This window comes from Mastacembelus armatus, chromosome 22, assembly GCF_900324485.2.
Source record: "Mastacembelus armatus chromosome 22, fMasArm1.2, whole genome shotgun sequence".
NCBI classification, from domain to species: domain Eukaryota; kingdom Metazoa; phylum Chordata; class Actinopteri; order Synbranchiformes; family Mastacembelidae; genus Mastacembelus; species Mastacembelus armatus.
This window is the reverse complement of record NC_046654.1, coordinates 5,694,900-5,715,755: the sequence shown is the minus strand read 5'-3', so window position 1 is coordinate 5,715,755 and position 20,856 is coordinate 5,694,900. Positions and strand designations below refer to the sequence as shown.

Sequence of the window (20,856 nt, the reverse complement as noted above, 5' to 3'; positions counted from 1 at the left end):
GCATCATACTTACAGAACACACAGGAGAATACATCATTTCATCAACCTCTCAAGAAAACACATAAACATATTGTCCCAAACAGTTCCTGCAGTAAATTAGGCTCAGATGTTCTGAAATCCAAAACCTGTCCAAACTAGTTTGTAGCTTCTAAAAATAAGAGCATATTTTATATGGTCACCTTTGGATTGAATGTTTGAAATCCAAACAATGGCAACTGACAGTAGAGATAAACAGAAAGTGACCCTTTTTTTGCTCTTGTTGATCTTTAAAGAATCCTGTTTGATTGCTTTGTACCAGTTCAGGGAAATACACCTAATCTGTTTTTACTTGTCATGTTTGTATCAGACATTTCTGTGAACCTGCAGCTGTTTGTTTGTGTGTGTATGTCTAATTGAACACTAACATCCCTGTTCATTCTCTCTCTCTTTGTACTTTCCCAGGTAGGGCAGTTCAGTGAATTTCTCCATGAATGTACGTCACAATGATGATGACAGACCAGATTCCACTGGACTTGGCTCCGCCCCCCCTCTTGAGCGGGGATGTCCCACTCATGCCTCACATGGTTAACGGTGATGCATCACAGCAGGTAAACACTCACTCGCTTATTTGCACGAGTCTGTCATGTTATTCCGATTGAACCTGCGAATGCATCCACCTTCATCTTTCAGCATTACTTCGTTGCTGTGTGCACACACACACATAAACGCAGCATATAGATGCACGCAAGAATACACACCAACCAGTCATGCATACAGTTCCTTTTGTTGTAATTTCGCCACATGCTTCATGGATTGTTGCCACAGGTAATGAACAGCTGCCAAGCTTTTACAGTAACAGGAACAAGGAACAAAAATAAACATCGATGCGTACAGTCACATACACTTTGTATTTTTCTATCGCAGAGACATTTTGAAGCAGCATATAAATGGCTGGTTCTATTGATGGACACCTGACAACTATTTTGGAAAAGGATTCAAGTAGTTCTGTGTTGCCGACCAATTTAATCAGATACTGCAGAGCCAACTGGATCACCTTCAAAGTACAAACCCCCTACCTGAGCTCAGCACAGGCAAAAGAAGCAATCAAAGTAATTAAAAGCATCATAATTAATTGACCTGGGTCTAATCCTGTTGTCACAGATACATTTTTACACTGTGTGCTTTTGGAAAATGAGGGGTGATGATGTTTATGTATTGTCCTCAGCCTGTTCCCTCACAGCCCAGAGGAAGCATGGTGGGAGTACTTTGGCTGCAACACGTAACAGTTAGGGAGGGTTTTGGCTGTACTACACAGCAGTTATGGAGCTCTTTTTATTCTAACACCCTGCAGTTTAAACTTGGTTCTCAGTGTGGAATCAGGGATCTAGACCAGTGATTATACAGATTGGACTCTGTGTGTGTGTGTGTCTGTGTCTGTGTCTGTGTCCGTGTTTAGTGTGCATTTGTTTTTCTTGGTCTGGCTGATACTGTGTCTGTCTGTCTCTTTTACACTTTCAGTGTATAAGTGGGCACACAAGTGTCTGTGTTAAGTCTGCTTTATTGTCTATATGCTTCCCTGTTTATACATGTCTACCTGCCCATGTCTGTGTGTGTTTATCTGTGCCTGTTTGTTTCTTCAGTCCAAAAAAGAGATCAGATGTGTTAGTGTGTTTTTTGGTTTTAAAAAAAAAATGCATTCTGAGTTATGAAGAAAATTGTACCCTCACATTAAAGCTAGTTATAACTGAAGGATTTATTTCATTTTATTTTCTGAAAAAAATGAAACTCAGATAATAAATGAAAAACTCATTATTTTACCATCTGCATACCAAGATAAATTAGTATTCTCTTCCAGTGCTTGCTAACAAAGACTGTTTGGTTAGTAGGGTATTTAAATGGTTGCAACTGTTTCTCTTCTATGACATAATGAAGTACAACAGTGTAGCCAATAGGTTTCATGTTTTCTGTTCCACTTACAACCTTCTATTGGCCACATTTTTGCACTTCATTTTGTTATATAGTTCAGATGTGCTTGGCTGTAACACTGTTGCCAGTCCTGCATACTGAGATGTGTATCTGACTGAAACATCTGCGTAGAAATTCTTTCTTTTAATTGGACAGCTGTTCCTCTCAATTTTTGCTGCTGATAATGTGGTGACTATCTTCATCTAATGCAGAGTACATTAATTTGTTTCCAACTGTTATGCCTTTACTCATATCTTTCAACATTGTTCATTTAATGTTTTTTTTTTTTTTTTTTTTTTTTTTTTTGCTCTTGACTAAAATGACGTGCTGCTTTTCGATTGCGTTCACATGCCTGGCCAACTCAGTGGGATTTTGTCTGTCAAACTAGGTCACCACAATGTTAATTTATTGTGGATTGGGCTTTTGGCAAGTATTCCGTATTAAAGGCTGTGAAAATATAAATATTAAAACAAGAAACGATCGTAAACTGCTTTTCAAAAATGTACATTTGATGTGTACAAGGATGGTGAAGTACGTGCAAAGTTGCTGAAAAAGGTTGTATGTGTAGGACTGGATTTTTACTACATCAGATTATTTAAATTTAATTAAATTTAGGAGATCATAATCTTATTACAGAACTGTTCTGTTCATGATTGTTCTGTTCTCTCACATTATCTACTGCTTTTGTTTATGTTTTCTTCATTAGATGCCAGGGACCCATTTAAATTGTGATAAATACATTAATAAACTGCAACAGATGCTGACAAAATAAATCATCCTCAAGTAGAAAAATGCCAAGTTAAAAAAAAAAGTCCAGCCATAGTCAGATTATATGTTCTCTTGTTTATATATTCTCATCTAAGCATCTGCTTATTTTATGTTCGTAAGATTCTGTTTGCCCTGCGATGGACTGGTGACCTGTCCAGGGAACTTAAAGTTCTAACCTAAAGTTAAAACTTGAGTGTGTCAAACCATTATCTGACTGGATTGTAACAGGGATCAGTCATGCTATGGAAACCTTTAAATATGCAAAAAAAAAAAAAAAAAAAAAAAAGCAAAATATGAATTGACAGTTTTACACATATTTGACTTTTGCTTGTGTTAGACATACATAATACACAGTGATTCTGCTCACACCCACCCACATGGTCTGACATGGGGGTTTTCTCAGTCTTTGGGAAACATGGGTCGCCCTGTACTATGCTGGGGTTCCCATAGCAACAGCAGCCGCTGCAGCAGACAGAGCAGGAAGTGTGTGAGTGTGTATGTGTGTGTGAGTGTGTCTGAGTCTGAGGGAGAGAAGCAGGTTAGTGCTGAGATGGGAGAGCATGCAGACACTATAGGAGGAACGCAGGATATGAGGATTTTACAACAACACACCTGTAGAGCGTAGACAGGGCTGTGTTTGTCTGTGCATGCATGTGTGTGTGAATACATGTATGTGTGTGTGTGTGGAGCAATGGAGGGTCACCTGTTTCATGTCTACAGCCACGTGTACACTCTCAACAATCTGTATGCGGAGAATATGACGGTAAGGTGTATGCATACTCCTTTCAGGCACATTCAGCTGATACACTCTGAAATCAAAACAGTGCTAGAATGATTTGGCTTCATTTGTCCATTCTAACCCATTTGTATGTTTAATTCTGATATATGCCTCTCTCTAAGTGTAAATTATATTTGTACTAGTGGTTTTGGTGGTTTTTTTGCCAATCAGTGTGATTCAATCAGAAAAGCTTTTTTCAAACCAGGGTGTGTGAGATGGCAGCAGTGGCTCACCATTAGCTTATCTAACACCTCATTTATATGTGTGTGAACCCTGTTTGTCCTCTCTGCTCTGGGATCTGATGGTTACTGTGTTATGTCATCTCTTCCCAGCAGTGTCTCGTCTGTTTTGTGAGCGTTAAAGATGCATGTACGTGTATTGCGTGCCATCTTAGTTTTTGTTTAACAATAAATCTGATCTGTGCTTTCTCCCTATGTGATCTATGTGTGTGTGTTGGTACAGGTGATCCTGGTGCAGGTGAACCCGGGGGAGACGTTTACCATCCGGGCAGAGGATGGCTCACTGCAATGCATCCAGGGTCAGTCCCCTCTTTTATTATTATATTACCATATTAAGAAGTGGCCTGGTTGCTGCCCTGATGTGTGTCACTGTCAGACAGAGTATTTCCGATCACGTTAATGATTTGCTGGCTGCATATGCTTGACATTAGGGGTAATCACTTTTTAAATTATATAATGTAAACACCACTTGGTTTCATTTTTTTTAGTACATTCTAAAAAAAATCTAATTATGGAGCCATGAAAGGTAATACACACAGGGAATATCATGCTGTTTTTCCTTATTGTGGGGTGGTACAAATGAAAGTATGGATTCTTGGAACTGTATTTTCAAGTTCGACAGAGCACAATAAAAATTCAATGGTAACATTCATTTGCCATTGTGGAGATTGGAAAATTATTCACCCCTTGGAAGCCAGACAAATTTTCAAAGCTGCTTTTATGCAAGAACCTAACAAATTATGCTTTTAATTACACAGATGGTCATTACTGATGGTTTCTGGGTTTAGTTTTCCAGCAATATAGCCTGGGAATACCATGTTCAGCAGCTGGCTTTCAAACCTTGAATGTTAGAACCTCCTACGTGCACATGAACACACTGTGTCAAAACATTTTTTCAATTGTCTCATTAGTAGTAACAGACTTTTAGTCAGAAATGCTTAACACTGTAATATCTCATGCCAGTTTGAGAGTGTTTGCCTTACAGAAATTATATATAAGCATCATTATGGTCAGCAGAAATGTTAAGAATGTTTAGTTTACATTGCTGTACAACATCCAAAAACTGCAGTATAGTCCTCAATTGTAGTTTTTGAGGAGTGCGGTCAATAAATGCAGTAGTGATGGTGAGGAAGGAAAAGGAAGTGGGAGGAAATGCTTGCTTCTATGTGTGTTATCTCTGAATTAAAAAAAAAAAAACATAGTTGAAAGCATAGTCAGTGAAAGATTGAGACACAATGTTTCACTCTGGTTGCATCTGATATCAGTACAGGAAAAGACTGGAAGTGTAGCTTAAATGCTACTTAGAAGCTGTTAGGAGGTCACAGGAACATGGGAATTCCCCCTAACTCTTTTGGAGTTGTCTCACTTTGATGATGTCAGCAGAGTAAGCTGTTACTCAGAAACTTTGAAAGGGCGTCTTTGTTGTCTTCTCAATCTCTTGCCTGTCTCTCTCCTCATCCTTCACTCTTTCTTTGGCCTGTGAGTGAAGGTTTTCTTTGAGAGAGGACTGTTTTGGTTCCAACACTGACTCCCCCCTGGGAAAAAAAAAAAAAAAAACCCACCAGTACCCCCATACTCTGTGTTGTAACTAATTACAGCCTGCCTCCTTTTCTCCATTCACCATGTAATTCGATTTTTCCTTTAAATCAGAGGGATCGCCCCAAGCATATCTTTGGGGACAGATAATGCCAGTTAAAAAACAGTACATAATAGGATGGATGGATGCAAAGATGTGCAGATGCAATTGGCAGAAAAATTTCTAGATATGGATCAGTGGCTCATGGGGTAATAGATAAGAGATGTGAAGAATGGTTAATTGCACATGAATAGATGAATGGGACACCAGACACCAATTTGCAGAAAGACAGAGTATAGATGTAGTTTGTGTCTGGTGGTTGTCGGTTTATTTGTGTGGGTGTACGTGTGTACTTTCATGCAAAATTTAGCACCGCCGGCACAGTGTGTGTTTGTGCATACTTTTTTGGGTGCTTTTTACTACAGTCGGCGACAGTTAATTGGGCGGGTGGTTGGTGGCTCGGGGTCATGTGTGAATGCACACTTTATTAATGTGGAGGGCCACACACACAAACTCTTGCTCTCTCTCCCTCTGTCTCTCTCAGGAGGAGGTCACTGGGTTTAATGAAAGGTGGAGTGTGGCAGTGTGTTTCGAAGTCGAACTGAGTCGCTCTTTAGACAGACACTGTGTGTGTGTGTGTGTGTGTGTGTGTGTGTGTGTGTGTGTGTGTGTGTGTGTGTGTGTGTGTGTGTGTGTGTGTGTGTGTGTGTGTGTGTGTGTGTGTGTGTGTGTGTGTGTGTGTGTGTGTGTATGAGACAGAGTGAGATTACAGAGACTTCAGAGCACAACCAGGGACCAGCTTTTATATAAAGTAACCTCTGTTTAGCTGCTGCACTGCGGTGCATGCATACAAGCATGCATACACGTACACACAGCAACACAGATGCTTTGCCAAGGCAGAACGAGCCTGGAGACGTCGACACAGCAGCCAAAAGAGATTCTTTCATCGGAAACCTTCAGCCTCCTTCTTCTCTGCTCACTTCTTTCTGCTACTTCTTTTCCTCTGTTCCTATTTTCCTCTACTTTTTCCTTTACTTTTGATTTGTCTGCCTTTACCTTAAAGTAAGAAAAGAGAGGCAGAAAAGAGACTACTGTGTTTGGTGGATTGATGCTAAGTGCTGCTCATTATCCACACCACCATTAAATACTACAGGCTGAAAATGCTTTTTATTTGGAGTGAAAGTTTACATAGAATTTTATTATGCTCAACAAATTCCATAACCTCAGGGCCCATAAAATCCCCTTAAAATTACGATGTGCACATTCAAATAATTTATGCTTGCTCTGAAATGCAAAGAGAGTTTTAATTATTTTCTCTAATTTTATGCTGTCAGTTATGTCAGTCATAGCTGCTCTGTTATCTACTGCTTTCTTCCTTAGTCATTCACCTTCCTGGGAGTGTTGTTGCAGTAAATGAGTATCTAAGATATGGCCTTGTATCAGTCTGCTAATTAGCATCTACTGTGTCTCAGTCTCCAGTGCAAACAGACTGACCTCTCGGTGCTCTGGGGGTCAACTTCATATGACCCCTCCCCCCCACCCCTCCCACTCCCTGTCAATCTCTCTGTCTCATCGTGTTGCTCTTGTGTATATGCTCTTCTCCCTTCTTCACCCCCCCCTCTCCTGATTACTCCCCTTTTCCTTTCTCTCTCCCTCCCCCACTAAGACCATTCCCCTGAGCTTTCCCACACTCACATCAAAGGGCAAGACTCTAGAGGGTGTGTTAGAGCACCCTGCTCTGGAATGTGATTGTGTTAATGTGTGTGTGTCTGTCTGTGTGTTTTACAAGACTTTGTTGGTTTACTGTGTTGTTTGCTCTTTGTTCGACTTTTATGGGGGATGATGAGGCCTGGGGGTAAAGAGCAGGAAGCTCTGCCATGGCAGGGAGGATGTGACATCATGATCATTGGCAGCAGCTACACCCCTCCCTGTGGAAAAAAAACTCTGCTTTTAGAATATATAATCACAAAAATTCTTGGTTTATAGCTAGTAGAACCATTTTTATGTGGAGTTTGCAAGTTTTCCCTTTGGTTTCTTGGTTTGTGCACCAGTTACCTCCTATACAACAAAAAAAAAAAAAATGTGTGTCAGACATATACTTCAGCAATGTCCCCTAAGCTTTCTCTGCGATTCTGCTTTAATCTAGTCTATTCTGGTGTATCTAAATCTAGTCATGGCTGTAGTCCAGAATTGCCACCCACTGCCAGTACTTGTTGCATGAGTGGAGATACCTGACATAAGAATTAGCTACAAATGTGTAGTCTTACGAATTCAAAAAACAATATACAGCCCAGTTAGATAAAGAACAGTATTCACTTATTACATACTTTTAACTTTTATTGATTTTTATTTTTCTGCAAGAAAGAATCAAAAATCATAAATAAGTCAAAGCATGCAGCAAATTGATGGCTTTACGGCACAAAGACTGCAGTGGCATACTGGGAAATGTAGTCCTATGTGCTGTTGTGTTCCAGTTAGGCCGGGCTGTTTTTAATGGGAGTTTGTGGTCTGTGTTTTGCTGGCAGATATATGCTGTTCATTTTCAATCCCTCATCACTACTCTCCCTCCACCTGTGAGCCCATCCTGATTCTATTATTTCAGTACTGCCGTGCTGCTCCTGAAATCGATCAGGCCCGCTGTCATTAAAGATGTTTTACTTACCTTATTTCTGCAGAAGAGTAGTTTAGATTGAAGATGCAAAAGAATGTGTTAGGGGGGAAGCCTGCTATCAGACAGACACTCCACAGTGACAATGTGTTGGCTATGTTCCAAGATGCTACATGGATGCCACATCACCACAACAGAGCAGTTTTATCATATTACTTACACGATTAGACAAATATTCTTAAAAAGATATACTGAATATTATTTTAGAGCTTCAGCTTATATTATGATATTGTTTCTTATTCATCAAATAATTAACGTTGGGTATAGGTGAAATAATGGTCTGATTGAACACTTTTTCTACAGAACTTGCAAAGCTAATAATTAGTTATTATGGTTTATTCCATTGCATCTATTGACAAGTACAGCAAATGATGTTACGATTAAAGACAGACCTCACTCAGCATTATGCAATACGGCAGTAAATAAAAATGAAAGATTCACAGTTATCACAAGGATTTGTTTAACTGCAGAGTATGATGTATCTCTGAGCAGAGGCTGGTTGCAGTGGTAGTACCCCGTACCTTCTTACTGATGACAATAACTCATATACACCACAGAGAGGATGCGATACATGACTGAGGATTTCCTGCCCTTTCCTCACCACTCAGTACTCACTAAGCAGTTTCATACTGTGCTGTTGCTGAGAGATCAACACTGCTATGACTTTTGTTCATTTGTATTGCATACAAAAAAAATTCCAAGCAATAAAAAAGAAAGTCAGAATATTGTCAACAAATGAATGATTTACACATTATGACATATCAACATCATCTAGACTATTAAATAATAGATTTATACATGAAAACTAATTGATAAATACATATGCATCTCATGCACATTTAGTGTCTGACCAGAAACATCTGACCCCTTCTTCCTTGTCTGACAGGTAGGAAATATGAAAGTGGAAACTGGACATTTAGAGGAACTGGATTATATCATGTACTCTTCTTACCTTTCTTTGTATTTCTGTGCATTTCTTTCTTTCTAGCTTTGTACCTTTTGTTGCAGTTTCACCTTGCTTGAGTCTTTGTTTCAGTTGGATGGCTGATGCTGATATTACTCTTGCTGGTTTCACTGAATAACTACAGAAGCACACTAAGGTTTTCTTTTTATCAGCTTTTTGCCAGTGTGCACTTCTACAATCGGAATCCTTTGATGTAAATGGAAATAGCTGGTTGAGCGAAATATGGTGGAAAGTCTTGCAGCCTGTGTTTACACCAAGCCAGATGGCTCTAAACAAGCTGAGAGAGAAGGCACAAATACATCTTCTCAGAAGTGTTTAATTTAGAGTGCTGTTTTCGAGAGTCCTGTTGCTGCTCGTAACCGGAGGTGGTTGTTTTAGGAACTTTTTCCGAACCTGCCTTTAAATCTAAATCCCACCCGTATGCGACAGTGTGACAATTACACTGAAATGAAAATTGTTGTGCAATGGGTGGCTGATGTTTATACTTCAGCTGACCTGTCAGCGGAAAGGATTTATAATGTGTGTATGAAAATGAATTGTGCAACATAATTCAGGGTTATGTGTCATTATCCATCTTTGTGTAAAATTAATTGGAAATAGATTTAAATCTATCATCTAGAATGTGTATGGCCTGTGCAAAGTCTGCCTGTGCATGTGGCTTTCTTTCTGTTTATCTGACTTTGTGTATAAATGGGTGTTACCGGACAATGTTCAGGATGTCTAGTAAATACATGTTATTGTTATGACACTTGATTTTAGTGCCAGGCATACTGAAAGTATAACTAATTTGATGTGTTTTGCATAATGATACAGTTTCATAAATTAACATTATATGTGAGTATGTGGCTTTACAGACATGACAAAGTTCACTGGTACATTCCTAATTTTATAGCTGAACTGGTCCTATGAAGGCAATGCACTGCACATCCATAAGGACAACTTTTCATGGACCTGCTTTCAGCTTTGTGACAAGGCACATGTCAGATAATTGATTGGGTTTTTATAAAAGCTGGAGAATTTTATCAGATAACAAATGAATCCTGTGTTTTCCTTGTAAAGCAGCATGTCAAAGAGAGTTTAAAAAAATATCACACTGTTTATTTCATATCTGCATCCTTGATACCTGTTTCTAACAAGCGAACACTATTTTAAAGTTGTACTCCCATTGTGTTGTCTGGGAAGCTAGGAAATCACGTGAGAAAGTATTGCAGTAACAAATACTCAATAAAGTCTCAGTCAGTTTTGAAGAGCCAACTTGCCACTGTAGAATGTTTTCTTCTCTTTTTAAAATTGCTTCAAATTGAAAACTGTTGAGTCTATTTTTATGAAATATGCTTCATATTGTGCTGGAAAAAGGCTGATGGGATGGGTGGAGAGGGATCATATAACAGAAAAATCCTCTCTGTGTTTGGGTGTATGCATCTACAGTACTGTATGTGTGGGTATGTAGTTTTAGCTTCACACCCTGGCAAAGGAAAATCTTTTTGCAGTCGACCTATCTACAATTTTTATGCCTGTGGGCCAACTATAAATGTGGAGGTGTGTTTAGTGTCAGCGTCTGTCTTAATTTTGTGTTATGTGTCATTGGATTTGGAAAACTGGTCACCATAGGAATGGACTCTCTCTCCAGGTGGTGTGTAATGGAATGTGGCCCCTCAAGGCACAGTTTGTGTGTGCGTTTGTGCGTGTGTGTATGTGTGTGTGTGTGTTACATACCTGCCTTTTACTTTTTCGAGTTTTTCCACCCAAATCTACTTTGTCATAAACAAAAGACCATAGAGAATTGGCACAACTAGTTAAAGGCTTAACTTCAATGTGTGTGAGTGTGTGAGATGGAGAGAGAGTTAATTGTTGTTGTATGCCCTGCCCAGGCCTCACTTATAAACTCAATGCCCTCACACAGTAGGGCATGAAGAGACAGAACAGGGAAGGGGGGAGGAACAAATGAAGTGGAAATAAAATGATAGAAAGAAGAAAGGTAAATAAAGAAAGGAAGGAACAAAGAAAAAAGAAGGATAGAGTGTGTGTGTGTGTGAGAGAGAGAGAGAATCAGACGCTACATGTCTGCTCATGTCTGCTGCCATGCATTCCGGGCAAGGCCACTTCCTCTATGCAGTGACCCTAGCCACCTCTGCACTGCCGACTTGGTGTGGCCTGGCAGCTCCAGGGAAGGCTGGAATCATTATTGAGACTGGCCCACTTAGGGCAACATGGGGGTAGGAGGAGTTTTAGAAGGGGAAGAAAAGAGTGGGCAAAACTCTGGAGACTACTGTGTCTGTCTTGGTATGTAATACTGTGTGAAAGTGGATGTGTGTGTGTGAACAGCAGCTGTGTGGAGAATAGTGCTTGTAGAATTTTCCAGAGAGAGAAAGAGCTTTTCCAGCGATGAAATTCTTGGCTCCCTTGAAGCTCAGGGTACAGCTGGAGCACTTCTCCCTCCTTCTACCTTCCTTCCTCCTTCTCCTTCCCTATGTCCTTTACTTCCACCCTTACTTCCCATTCCATTTTCTCTGTCTTTGTTTTGTTGTTGTTGTTCCTTCTTTCATTTTTTTCACCCTCACCCTTCATCTTAACAATGTTGCGCATACTGCTCTAGCTGCAAGTGATGATGGGACACATCACAACTTGCAGGCATTAAGCATTTGTGCATGTGTCATCCTGCACAGCTGCATAGGTTACACATGTGGTTGTTTACATTGTGTTTAGAACTTGCAAGGAAGGCCCCTTTTGTTTTCTCTTGCTCTGGCAGTCAATGGGCAGATCCAACCAGGGATGTTAAGGTTAAACAGATCTACATAGGTTTCCATATCTTTCTCCCACTCATGTACACACAGAGACTCCACAAAATCTGCACTTTACTGATCACTCAGACAGGAACATGCACATACACCCCTGCCCACACATACTCATATAAACACACAAACAGTGGAATTCAGAGTTGGGAAGTGGGGAAAGTCCCTGCTAATCTAGGACCTCCAGTCTTGCCTTCTTTCTTTCCACTGACATTCACACGACTTCTCTTCTCCTCCCCTAACTTTTCTCCTTCTATCTCTCCACATGTTAATGTGGGGCATTCCTGGGGTATGAGTCACAGTCTGAACAGCAGAGAGTTTGTGTCCACCATAAAGAGCAAAGAAAGTGTATGTAGGGAGACAGTTGGGTACAAATGTAGCAGGTTGTGCACAGACAGGAAAATAAGAATGAAAATGTGTAAATGCTTTGCTCTTCCTTTAGTGGACCAAGGTTTGAGAATTTGCTGCATCTTGAAAATTCAAGGGAGTGAGAGTAAGAAAAGGGAGGGAGAGCAGGAAACGATTATTAAATACTGGGTTTGTTTAGACACCAACAGCTGTTGCACTTCTTTGCTCTCTGCCTTTTTTTGTCACTCTCTCTTCTTCTAGAAATACAGCATTGATTAGGCTTATGGATACTATGAGCCATCAGGGTCTGGATCATGTAGATTGGTGTCTGCATGCGCATGCTTACACATGTATGTAAGGACCGTTTGTGTGTGCGTGTGCGTGAATGGCAAAAGTGATAAGTGAAGTATGTTGCTGCATGCATTGTGTTGCATGGTTACGAATCCCAAAACACTTCTATCTGCAAGCCCGAGAATAGCCTTGTGATAGCTAGCTAGACTGTGTGTGTGTATGTGTGTGTGTGAGTGTTCAGGGTTGTTATGTCTGTCTTCCTGTGTGTGTCCTATTTTGTTGTATGTTTGTGCCAAGGTGACAGTGATTTCAGTCAGTTTAAACTATTCAAATGTCAGAGTGTTCTGCAACTAAAGAATGTGCGAACAACTGTGTGTGTGTCCAGGTCAGCGTGACATTTTATGTACATGTATGTAGGTGTTAAAATGGGCTTTGCCTGCAGCTTTGAAATTTATTTGTCTTTGTGTTCGTGCATGTGTGTGTGTTTGTTTGTGCATGTTAAGATCACAGAACAAAGCATGGCTGGGCTCGGTGTCCCTCCAGACGTTACGTTGCTCTATGCTGGAGCAGACCCAGCAATAGAAGTAGGTCGGTCGACAGCACCCCTCCTTTGGGTGGGGGATAACTGGAGAGAGAAATCTGGGCTGGGTGGAGGCATTGGCTGGCACCAAGGCTACATGCTGAACATAAAACAGATCTAGGCTTGTACGCTTCAGGGCTGTTTACACACAGTGATCAGGACAGGATAAGATGTAGACATAAACATCATATACTAAGAATTTTAACCCTTTGAAATAATTTTCTATAATTTTCTATTTCAAATTGAATTTCAAATTCTGGGTCATTTAGAGGTAAAAGCTGTGTGTCTCTTAAGACCTTTTTAATAATTTCACAATCTGGGTGTTGTGCTTTGTGGTAATGATGCTCTTAATGTGTTAGTTTTTATATATATTAGTTATATATAAAATGGGTTTATCACTTTGGGGAACAAAGCTCAAAATTTTTAAAAAGAAAACAAATAAAATGGAGTTTTTGTTTTATAATAACTTTTTCAATGCTCTGGCGATGTTCCATGTCAAACATTTCAAGGGTTGCTGCTGTTAAATAAATGTGTTTCACTTTATTGGGATTAGGTTGGATAAGTAAAAGTTGCACAAAATAACCTGAAACTCATAAATAAATGCTTAAAAGATTCTGCCAAAGATTGTTGAGGAGCACACAGAGAGCGGCGGAGACGTGGAGAGGCAGGCAGTTCCATAGTAGAGAAAGCGTTTTAGAGTTGGAATATAGTAAATCAAGAACCACACAAATGCTTCAAATATTTGAAAAACGTATTTAGATTTATGTAGTCTTTATTCTAACATCATGTGTTCCCCAATATAAAAATTGCATCAACCGTTTGATGGTTGATGATTGATAGCACAGAATAGAATAATGGTGCTGGACACATTATTCTTCAGCTGACACAATGTCACTTTTATTTACTGTGGATGACATTAGTTATATTGAATGACAAGTATTTTTACTTTTATATTTTCCTTGCAAAATAAATGTATGTGAGATTAACTGCAGGTTTTTGTTGACGGTTTCTGTGCTAATTCTATTATTATAGAGAAGCAGAAGGATATAATGGGATTTAATCCCCTCATGGACAGGGATCACAACCACTGCTACTATGTTTGAGCAAACAACCAGAGATGGAACTGAAGAATTTTAGTGCGCAAGTCTGGCAATTCATTAGGACATGGATGGAAAATTTTCTCCATTCTTGTTGGAAAAGGCTTATTATTTTATTTTTTCCATTATCTGTGTGGGGTAGGGCACACTTAATCTGAAACATGAGTCTGAGCCAGTGTTCTAGTAAAATACAACTCTGGCTTACAAGCCTCATGGCTATTGTTTCTTGTTTATCTCCTTAGTTTGCTGTCAGATGTTGATGAAGTCATCGCACCATTGATAGTTCATCATCTGGCATAACTGAAAATCCTTTCTCCTTGTTTTCTAATGACAGTTATTTAACTTTAAGCTTAGAGGCTAAAAGTTGACTGGCTTACACATCGTGAGGAATGTGCTTATACACACACATACACACACACACACATTATGTACGTACAGTAAGAGTCAGTGTTCAAACATAGCAACTTACTAGCTTATGATTTACATTCCTCTGCAAATCAGCAGCCGCTCAAATTACAGGCTGAAGCACAGAACACAGTCAGGATCAGAGGTGTGGATGTGTGTTTCATAATGGACATGTGCGTAGATGCTGGTTAGATGCATATCTATCATATCAGCTGTCTGTGCATTTGTGCATGTCTGTGAATGTGTGCTTATGCATCTGTCTTTATGCATGTGTTTCTGTGTCACTGTGCAGAGTGTCAGTGTCTTTACCGAGGGCAGGGCAGTGCAGGAAGTCCGGACTTCCTCCTCCATCACTGAACCTAACCCTGCCCTCAGCAATGTTGTCCACCGGACTTGAATCACCGGAGATGGACTGGAGCTTTATAGTGTGTGTGTGTGTTGTGTGTTGCATTTTTTTTTGTTTGTTTTTTTGTTTTTTTAAAAAAAATACATTTCTCCCCATGACCCACATTTTTCTCCCAGAGGTTCTGGCTCCTGACTAGGGGTGCATGGAGATTTGGACAACAACTACAACTTATAGACACCAATAGGCCATGCTTTTTATGTGTATGTGTGAGAGAGCACATTGGCCAGGCAGCAGAGGAAGCTGTCGTGGGAGTGTCTTGCTCTTGGAGGACAGATAACATTACCCTGCCGATGCTTACATAACTTCCAGGCAATGCCACGTCACAACTGACCCAGACACACATGCACAATTGTGCACACACTAACACATTCACTTAAAGCAATACAAATGCGCATCTAGATTGTGCAGCTGTCTCCATGGGACTCTGATCTGGTCTGTGTGTGTTGTACTTTTAAGATAAATTATCTTTTTTTTTTTTTTAGTGATTTAGCAGTGCTATGTTGTTTTGTTTTGTTTTTCTATCTGTGTTTTTGGGAAATCTGAGTCTGGTTGTTTTCTATGTAGGTCAGCTCACAGACTGGCTCCTTTGGTCTGTTACCACCACCACACACATACATGCACACATGCTTTCCCAAGAGGGTCTGTGTTTCCTTTCAATGTGGTGACCACATGTTCAGGACTGAAATGAAGAGAGAAAGTGTTTTACTGTTTTTTTGTTTTTTTTGTTTGTTTTTTTTTATCTTAGAAAAGCTGATGTACTTCAGTTTTAAACAGAACACGAACAGATACATACAGTTGGTCTTCACTAATCACGCTCTTTATCAGGATTATAGATTTATATATGTGTATGTGTTTATAAAGTGTGCATGTTAGTATGATATTATGGATGTAAGCAAATTGGCATGTGTGTGACCAGGACGCTTTCTGTGTTTGAGAGGTGGGGGCACAGCTGCAGCTGTCTTTGACAGCTGTATCATGGGAAACATCTGATGAAACGTTGCATCATCTCCTCAATCTGTATATTTGTGTTAATGTATGTATGGGCAGCTGGAATAAGTCACATGCTGGTGTGTCTTTTACTTTGTTTATTTTCTTTCTTTCTTTTCTTTTTTTCTTTTTGGAATGAGACTCAAGAAGAGTTACGTTTGAGATTGTGTCTGTGTTTGTGTGTCTTTAGTGTCAGACAGGATGTTTGCCATGCATGTGTATCCTATATATTTCTTGTGTAAATCTTTAGAAAAAAAAATCCAACTTTTAGATGAGAGGTTTAAGAAATGTGTGTACATGTGTCATAGTAACATGAAGCTCTTGTCTTTTTTATTGTATTTATGTACTGGGTGGATTTTTTATATGTCATCAGAATTTATTATTTTCTGGTTTTAACTTTGTTGCACTCATTTCAAGTATTTTTTCCATTCAACACCTGTTTGTCATCTCCATGTGTGTCAGTGTTGTGCTCTGTGTATCTTTGTTACATGCAATACAAAATGCAGTGTTTTGTCATTCTTGTGGTCGTGCATGGATGCTTTAGACGGTGGCTCTCAAACAAATATGTGCACACGTCACTGTCCCCCAAAATGAATGCAGATCTCACCACAGACCTCAGATTTATTTCACTGACCTTTATTGTAGGAGGAAGTCAGCTGGGTTGAATGGGTTGTGGCTTTCCTTTTCAACCTTGCCTTGCTATAGGGCATCACTTTTAGCTGACTCACACATGAAACGGTGCAAATCAAAATTCCACATTCATGAATAATTTTTCATCCTTTACCGCTAATTCATCTTCACTTGCAACAAGTGAAAATGTGTGAACAATGCCCGAGAGATGGATGGATTTTTAGCAACTATATCATAAATATAAATTGTACGTAGGAGCACACTGTAGTGAAAATGAACTGTTCCCTAATCTGGCCAGATAATGTTTGGATATCTCTTCAAGGACCAAATTTCATGTCCTTATGCCTCTCAGTGGTGCAGGTACTACAGTGAACGTGTCACACCTGCAGGATATGACTTCGTAATTGATCTGATCTTTGTCTGTTGGAAGATGAGGGTGTAGAGGTGGAGGGTGGTGGAGGTGGAGTCACCTGTGTTGTCTGGGATTCTATCTAGCAGGATTAGGAAGCGGAAGCGATGACTCTTGTTTGTGGTGCTAAAAGGGCAAAGCTGGAATCAAGACCATGAAGTGGCATTACCACAATGTGGACTAAAGACCAGACTGACTAATTGTGTATCTGTACAGGCTCACACACAATTACGACAACATGAATACTCTTGTACGTACAACTGCTGAATTAGCCTGAGGTTTTTGGAAATGGTAGTTAGTTTAATACTGACTATAGATTTGACTTAAAGCGGTTTGTGTGTGTGTGTGTGTGTGTGTGCGTGTGTGTGTGAGTGTGTGTGTGAGAAGGGTAGCAGGACAAAGAATGTCTTGTATTTGGGGAGGCATTGGGGGGTAGTTGGGCCTGTTGGGTCCAGACCTGGGGGCCAGGGATGGGAATGTTCAGTGTGTGTGTGTGTGTGTGTGCGTGTGCGTGCGTGCGTGCGTGTGTGTGTGTGTGTATAAGTAGAGGAATGCTGCTGTTTGCTGAGTGAAGAGGCAGCAGAGACTGTCCAAATACATGTCTGTTTGCTGTGTGTGTGTGTGTGTGTCTGTGTCTGTGTCTGTGTCTGAGTGAGGGCGACCAGGACACAGGGTGAGACTGTCTGTGTGGAACAGTGTGTGAGCAAGAGGGAAAGTGCACTGTGAGCAGTGAGGAAAGAGGTGTGTGTGTGTGTGTGTGTTCTCCTTATGCTATGACCTTCTACTCAATGAGTACTTTCATATCTTTTCCAATCTCCATGGTAGGTGAGCAGACAGGACTGAAAGAGGTCTGTCTGCTCATACCTGTGACCTACAGACACACACATACACACACACTTGCCACTCCTGTCCATACTGTAGACTTTGCCCAGGTTGTGTAGGTGTGTGTGTTTACTGTACTTTTACCTGTTTGTTTGCTGATGAGAGGTCAGGGAGGTGAGAGATGGAAGGATGGAAGGAAAGAGAAAGTGGTTTGGGGGTGGGTGATGGAAAGAAGGGAGAAAAATAGGGAGAGTGACTGAGGGCAAGGGATCAGTTGCAACAAAGTTAGGAAGGGCTGGAGAGATGAAGTGAGAAATATTTTGAAATGAAGAGAAAGACTGAAGGATGTGAGTAATAGGTGAAGGGGGTGGGGAGGAGCGGCATTCATGCAGGAGGAATTCACAAAAATAGGGGTGGAGATTGGAGGAAGAGGGTGAAGGACAGGCTCAGGATGGAAATTTAAAAGCATGATTGAATGATTCATTTATAGTGAAGGTGTAGGTGAAGTTGTTGGGCAGAATAGCCAATGAAGTGAGACACAAGGGTTAAGAGTCTCTGGTGAAGGGAGGATTGTATGGAAGGACAGAGGACTGAAGGGAGGAATGATGAAGAGAGAGCGGAAATGACAGAGGGTGCAAGCACAGCAGTGAAAACAGGAACAGTTCAGATAAGTTACAGAAGAAAAACATATTTTCTCAGCTATGCCTTTAGAGGTAAGCGAGAAAATAATTAATGTGAAATGGTCCTTTAAAGGACGCCAGATTTTATGATATTCAATTGACATTTAAAATAGTAGTGTGTGTTAATGCTTGTAGGTTGAGTCTCTCTCTCTCTCTCTCCCTCTCTCTCTCTTTCTGTGTGTGTGTGTGTGTGCGTGTGTGCACGTTCAGTGTGATTTATTCTAAGGCCAAGTCTGCCTCCAGGTGTCCCAATGGGGTCCCAATGACTTTACCAGCCGCAGACCTCCATCACAGAGAGACCGGGGGAAGGGAGAAATGGAGAGATTTAGTGGGGGGAGATGTGGATAGTGGAAAAGTCAACATCATTTTCATTCTGTGAATTCTATTATCTTTAGACACTTCTCTCTTTACCAGAAATTAACAGAGAAGCCCGGCAGACATTTAGACGTTTAGACATTATGTTTGTATTAGATTTCATGCAGGTCAGTTTGAAGGCTTTCACTTCAGGTGACTGAGGTTGTACCTCCTCTGGACCTCTAGATTCTACCCTGTTATAAACCTACCTCTATTAATTGACCTTTCGCTTGAACCTCTGATGTACATGTTAATTTGCTGGCATGAGGGGCTCAAGTATGAAACACATCTGTTTCACATCCCTGACCCTCAATGTGTGTGGCTGTGTTTGTGTCCCTGCATGTGTACTGTTGACACGCAGCTCATTTACATTGACAAATGCAAATGAAAACAGACTTGAGCATTAGCTGCCTGGTTAAATAAATAAATGTTTACCCTTGCAGGTCCTGCTGAGGTTCCCATGATGTCCCCGAATGGGTCAATCCCCCCCATCCACGTACCCCCAGGATACATCTCACAGGTTAGTTTGTGTTGTAATTCATGCTTTACCCTCTGACATTTTTTTAATGTTCGTCATTTGGCTATTTTGTGTGGGAGAGTTTCAGTCAAAATAAAAATCAGACACAGGGGAGACAAATACAAATGCATGACTGCACTTAATTAACCTGTTTTTTTTTTCTTTTTAGAGACTCCTTAAGCTGTCATGTGATTCAACATTGCCTCTTAAAATAATGTTTTTCTTAGTAACAAGTAGGCAATAGTATAAAAACATGTCACAATTTAATATCTTTCCAAGGCAAATATATTGAGTATTACTTAAACTAAAGACTCATTGGTTCTCATTGAGCAGCCAGCCTTCTAGTTTGTTTCAACATACTGTTTCTGGAAAATCCCTGAAATGCAGTTAGGAAAATGGAATCAAATTTATCTGTTTACAGCCAAAAATAATTGTTGAAAGGTTGTTTGTGCAAGATTGTGTAGTTTTGGATCAAATGCCAGATATAGCAATTGTACATTACACATCTTTGTATCGTTGATATACTTTTAGCTGTTAGACTTTTATGAACAACCATCAGATGTATTGATATGATGAAAGTCCAGCTGTTTCTGGGGAGTTAATATACTTGTTCTAGCTGTTGTGGTTTAGAATGAGCAGTAACCAGGGCACACTCCTTCCCCAGCATAGCACCAAACAGGAATGTGCAGAATTCTGGGTGTTATGATGTTTGTTTTTCTGGCTCTAAAGCTCATATATGTGTATGTGTTCTCTATCAGAGGTCCTCACAAGAAAAGAAAGATGAGAAAACCTCCCAAAGTGATGCTTTTATTTGTGTAAATTGGTAGTTTGACATTATAAATTACTTAAAGGGTTCCAAGGTTAAAGGTTAGTGTATCAACACAAGTCAGTGGACTGTTACAAATACATCTGTGGTCTGTGTGTGTTGGGATTGTGTTTCTATGCCAATGGAAGTCAGGTCATTGGCTCACTGTGGGTGTGTGTTTGTGTTTGCGTGCGTGTGGGTGTGTGTGTTCATAGGGACTGGGCCAAGTTTGAGCGGGAAACACTGTCACTCTTACATAAACAAGTCTGATAGGGGAGACAGGCACTGGGGTGCGTAGGTTTTTGGAGGGTGAGAGCTGGAAGAAGGGATGGATGAAGTGCTGTGGTAGAGGAAAGCAGTGCATTGACAGATGGGTTTTGCACATGTGTGTGTCTGTGATTGTGTCCTCAGTGGTTTGTGCTAATCGCTGTGTTGTGGCTGTGGGTATGTACATGTGTGTTTGTAGGTCCCCTCCAGTATGTATTTTTTGGACTCAATATATGTGTCTCTCCTTGATAGTAAATGTGTGCATAAGTCATGCAGGGACTTTGGCCTTATTTTTCTGTAAATGATCTGTTTTTCTCTTCTGTGCTGGGTCTTCTTCTCCCCCTCTCAGTTTTCCTCACTCAGATTAGTTCTGCTACCTTCTTTCCCCTTCCTGACTATCTTGAGTACTTTCTTCTTTCTGTTGCATTGTGGCACTCAGTTTATTGCCTCTCTGTGTGTCTGGGAGTTTTGGGGTAGTGGTATTTGGTTGTGAATATGATTGTGTGTGTTGTTGTTGTTGTTAGGGACT

The 20,856-nt window shown here is 40.3% G+C and overlaps 1 protein-coding gene across 3 annotated transcripts in view; it reads left to right on the top strand.

Moving 5' to 3' along the window:
• Positions 1 to 20,856, top strand: part of fndc3ba (fibronectin type III domain containing 3Ba) — an 83,834-nt gene that overhangs the window by 21,174 nt on the left and 41,804 nt on the right. For all 3 annotated transcript variants that reach the window (XM_026302952.1, XM_026302969.1, XM_026302960.1), the window contains exons 2-4: positions 442 to 587; positions 3,953 to 4,028; positions 19,182 to 19,258. In XM_026302952.1, coding sequence (XP_026158737.1) covers positions 471 to 587; positions 3,953 to 4,028; positions 19,182 to 19,258 — 270 coding nt within the window. In that variant the 5' untranslated portion in view covers positions 442 to 470. The remainder of the gene's footprint in view (positions 1 to 441; positions 588 to 3,952; positions 4,029 to 19,181; positions 19,259 to 20,856) is intronic.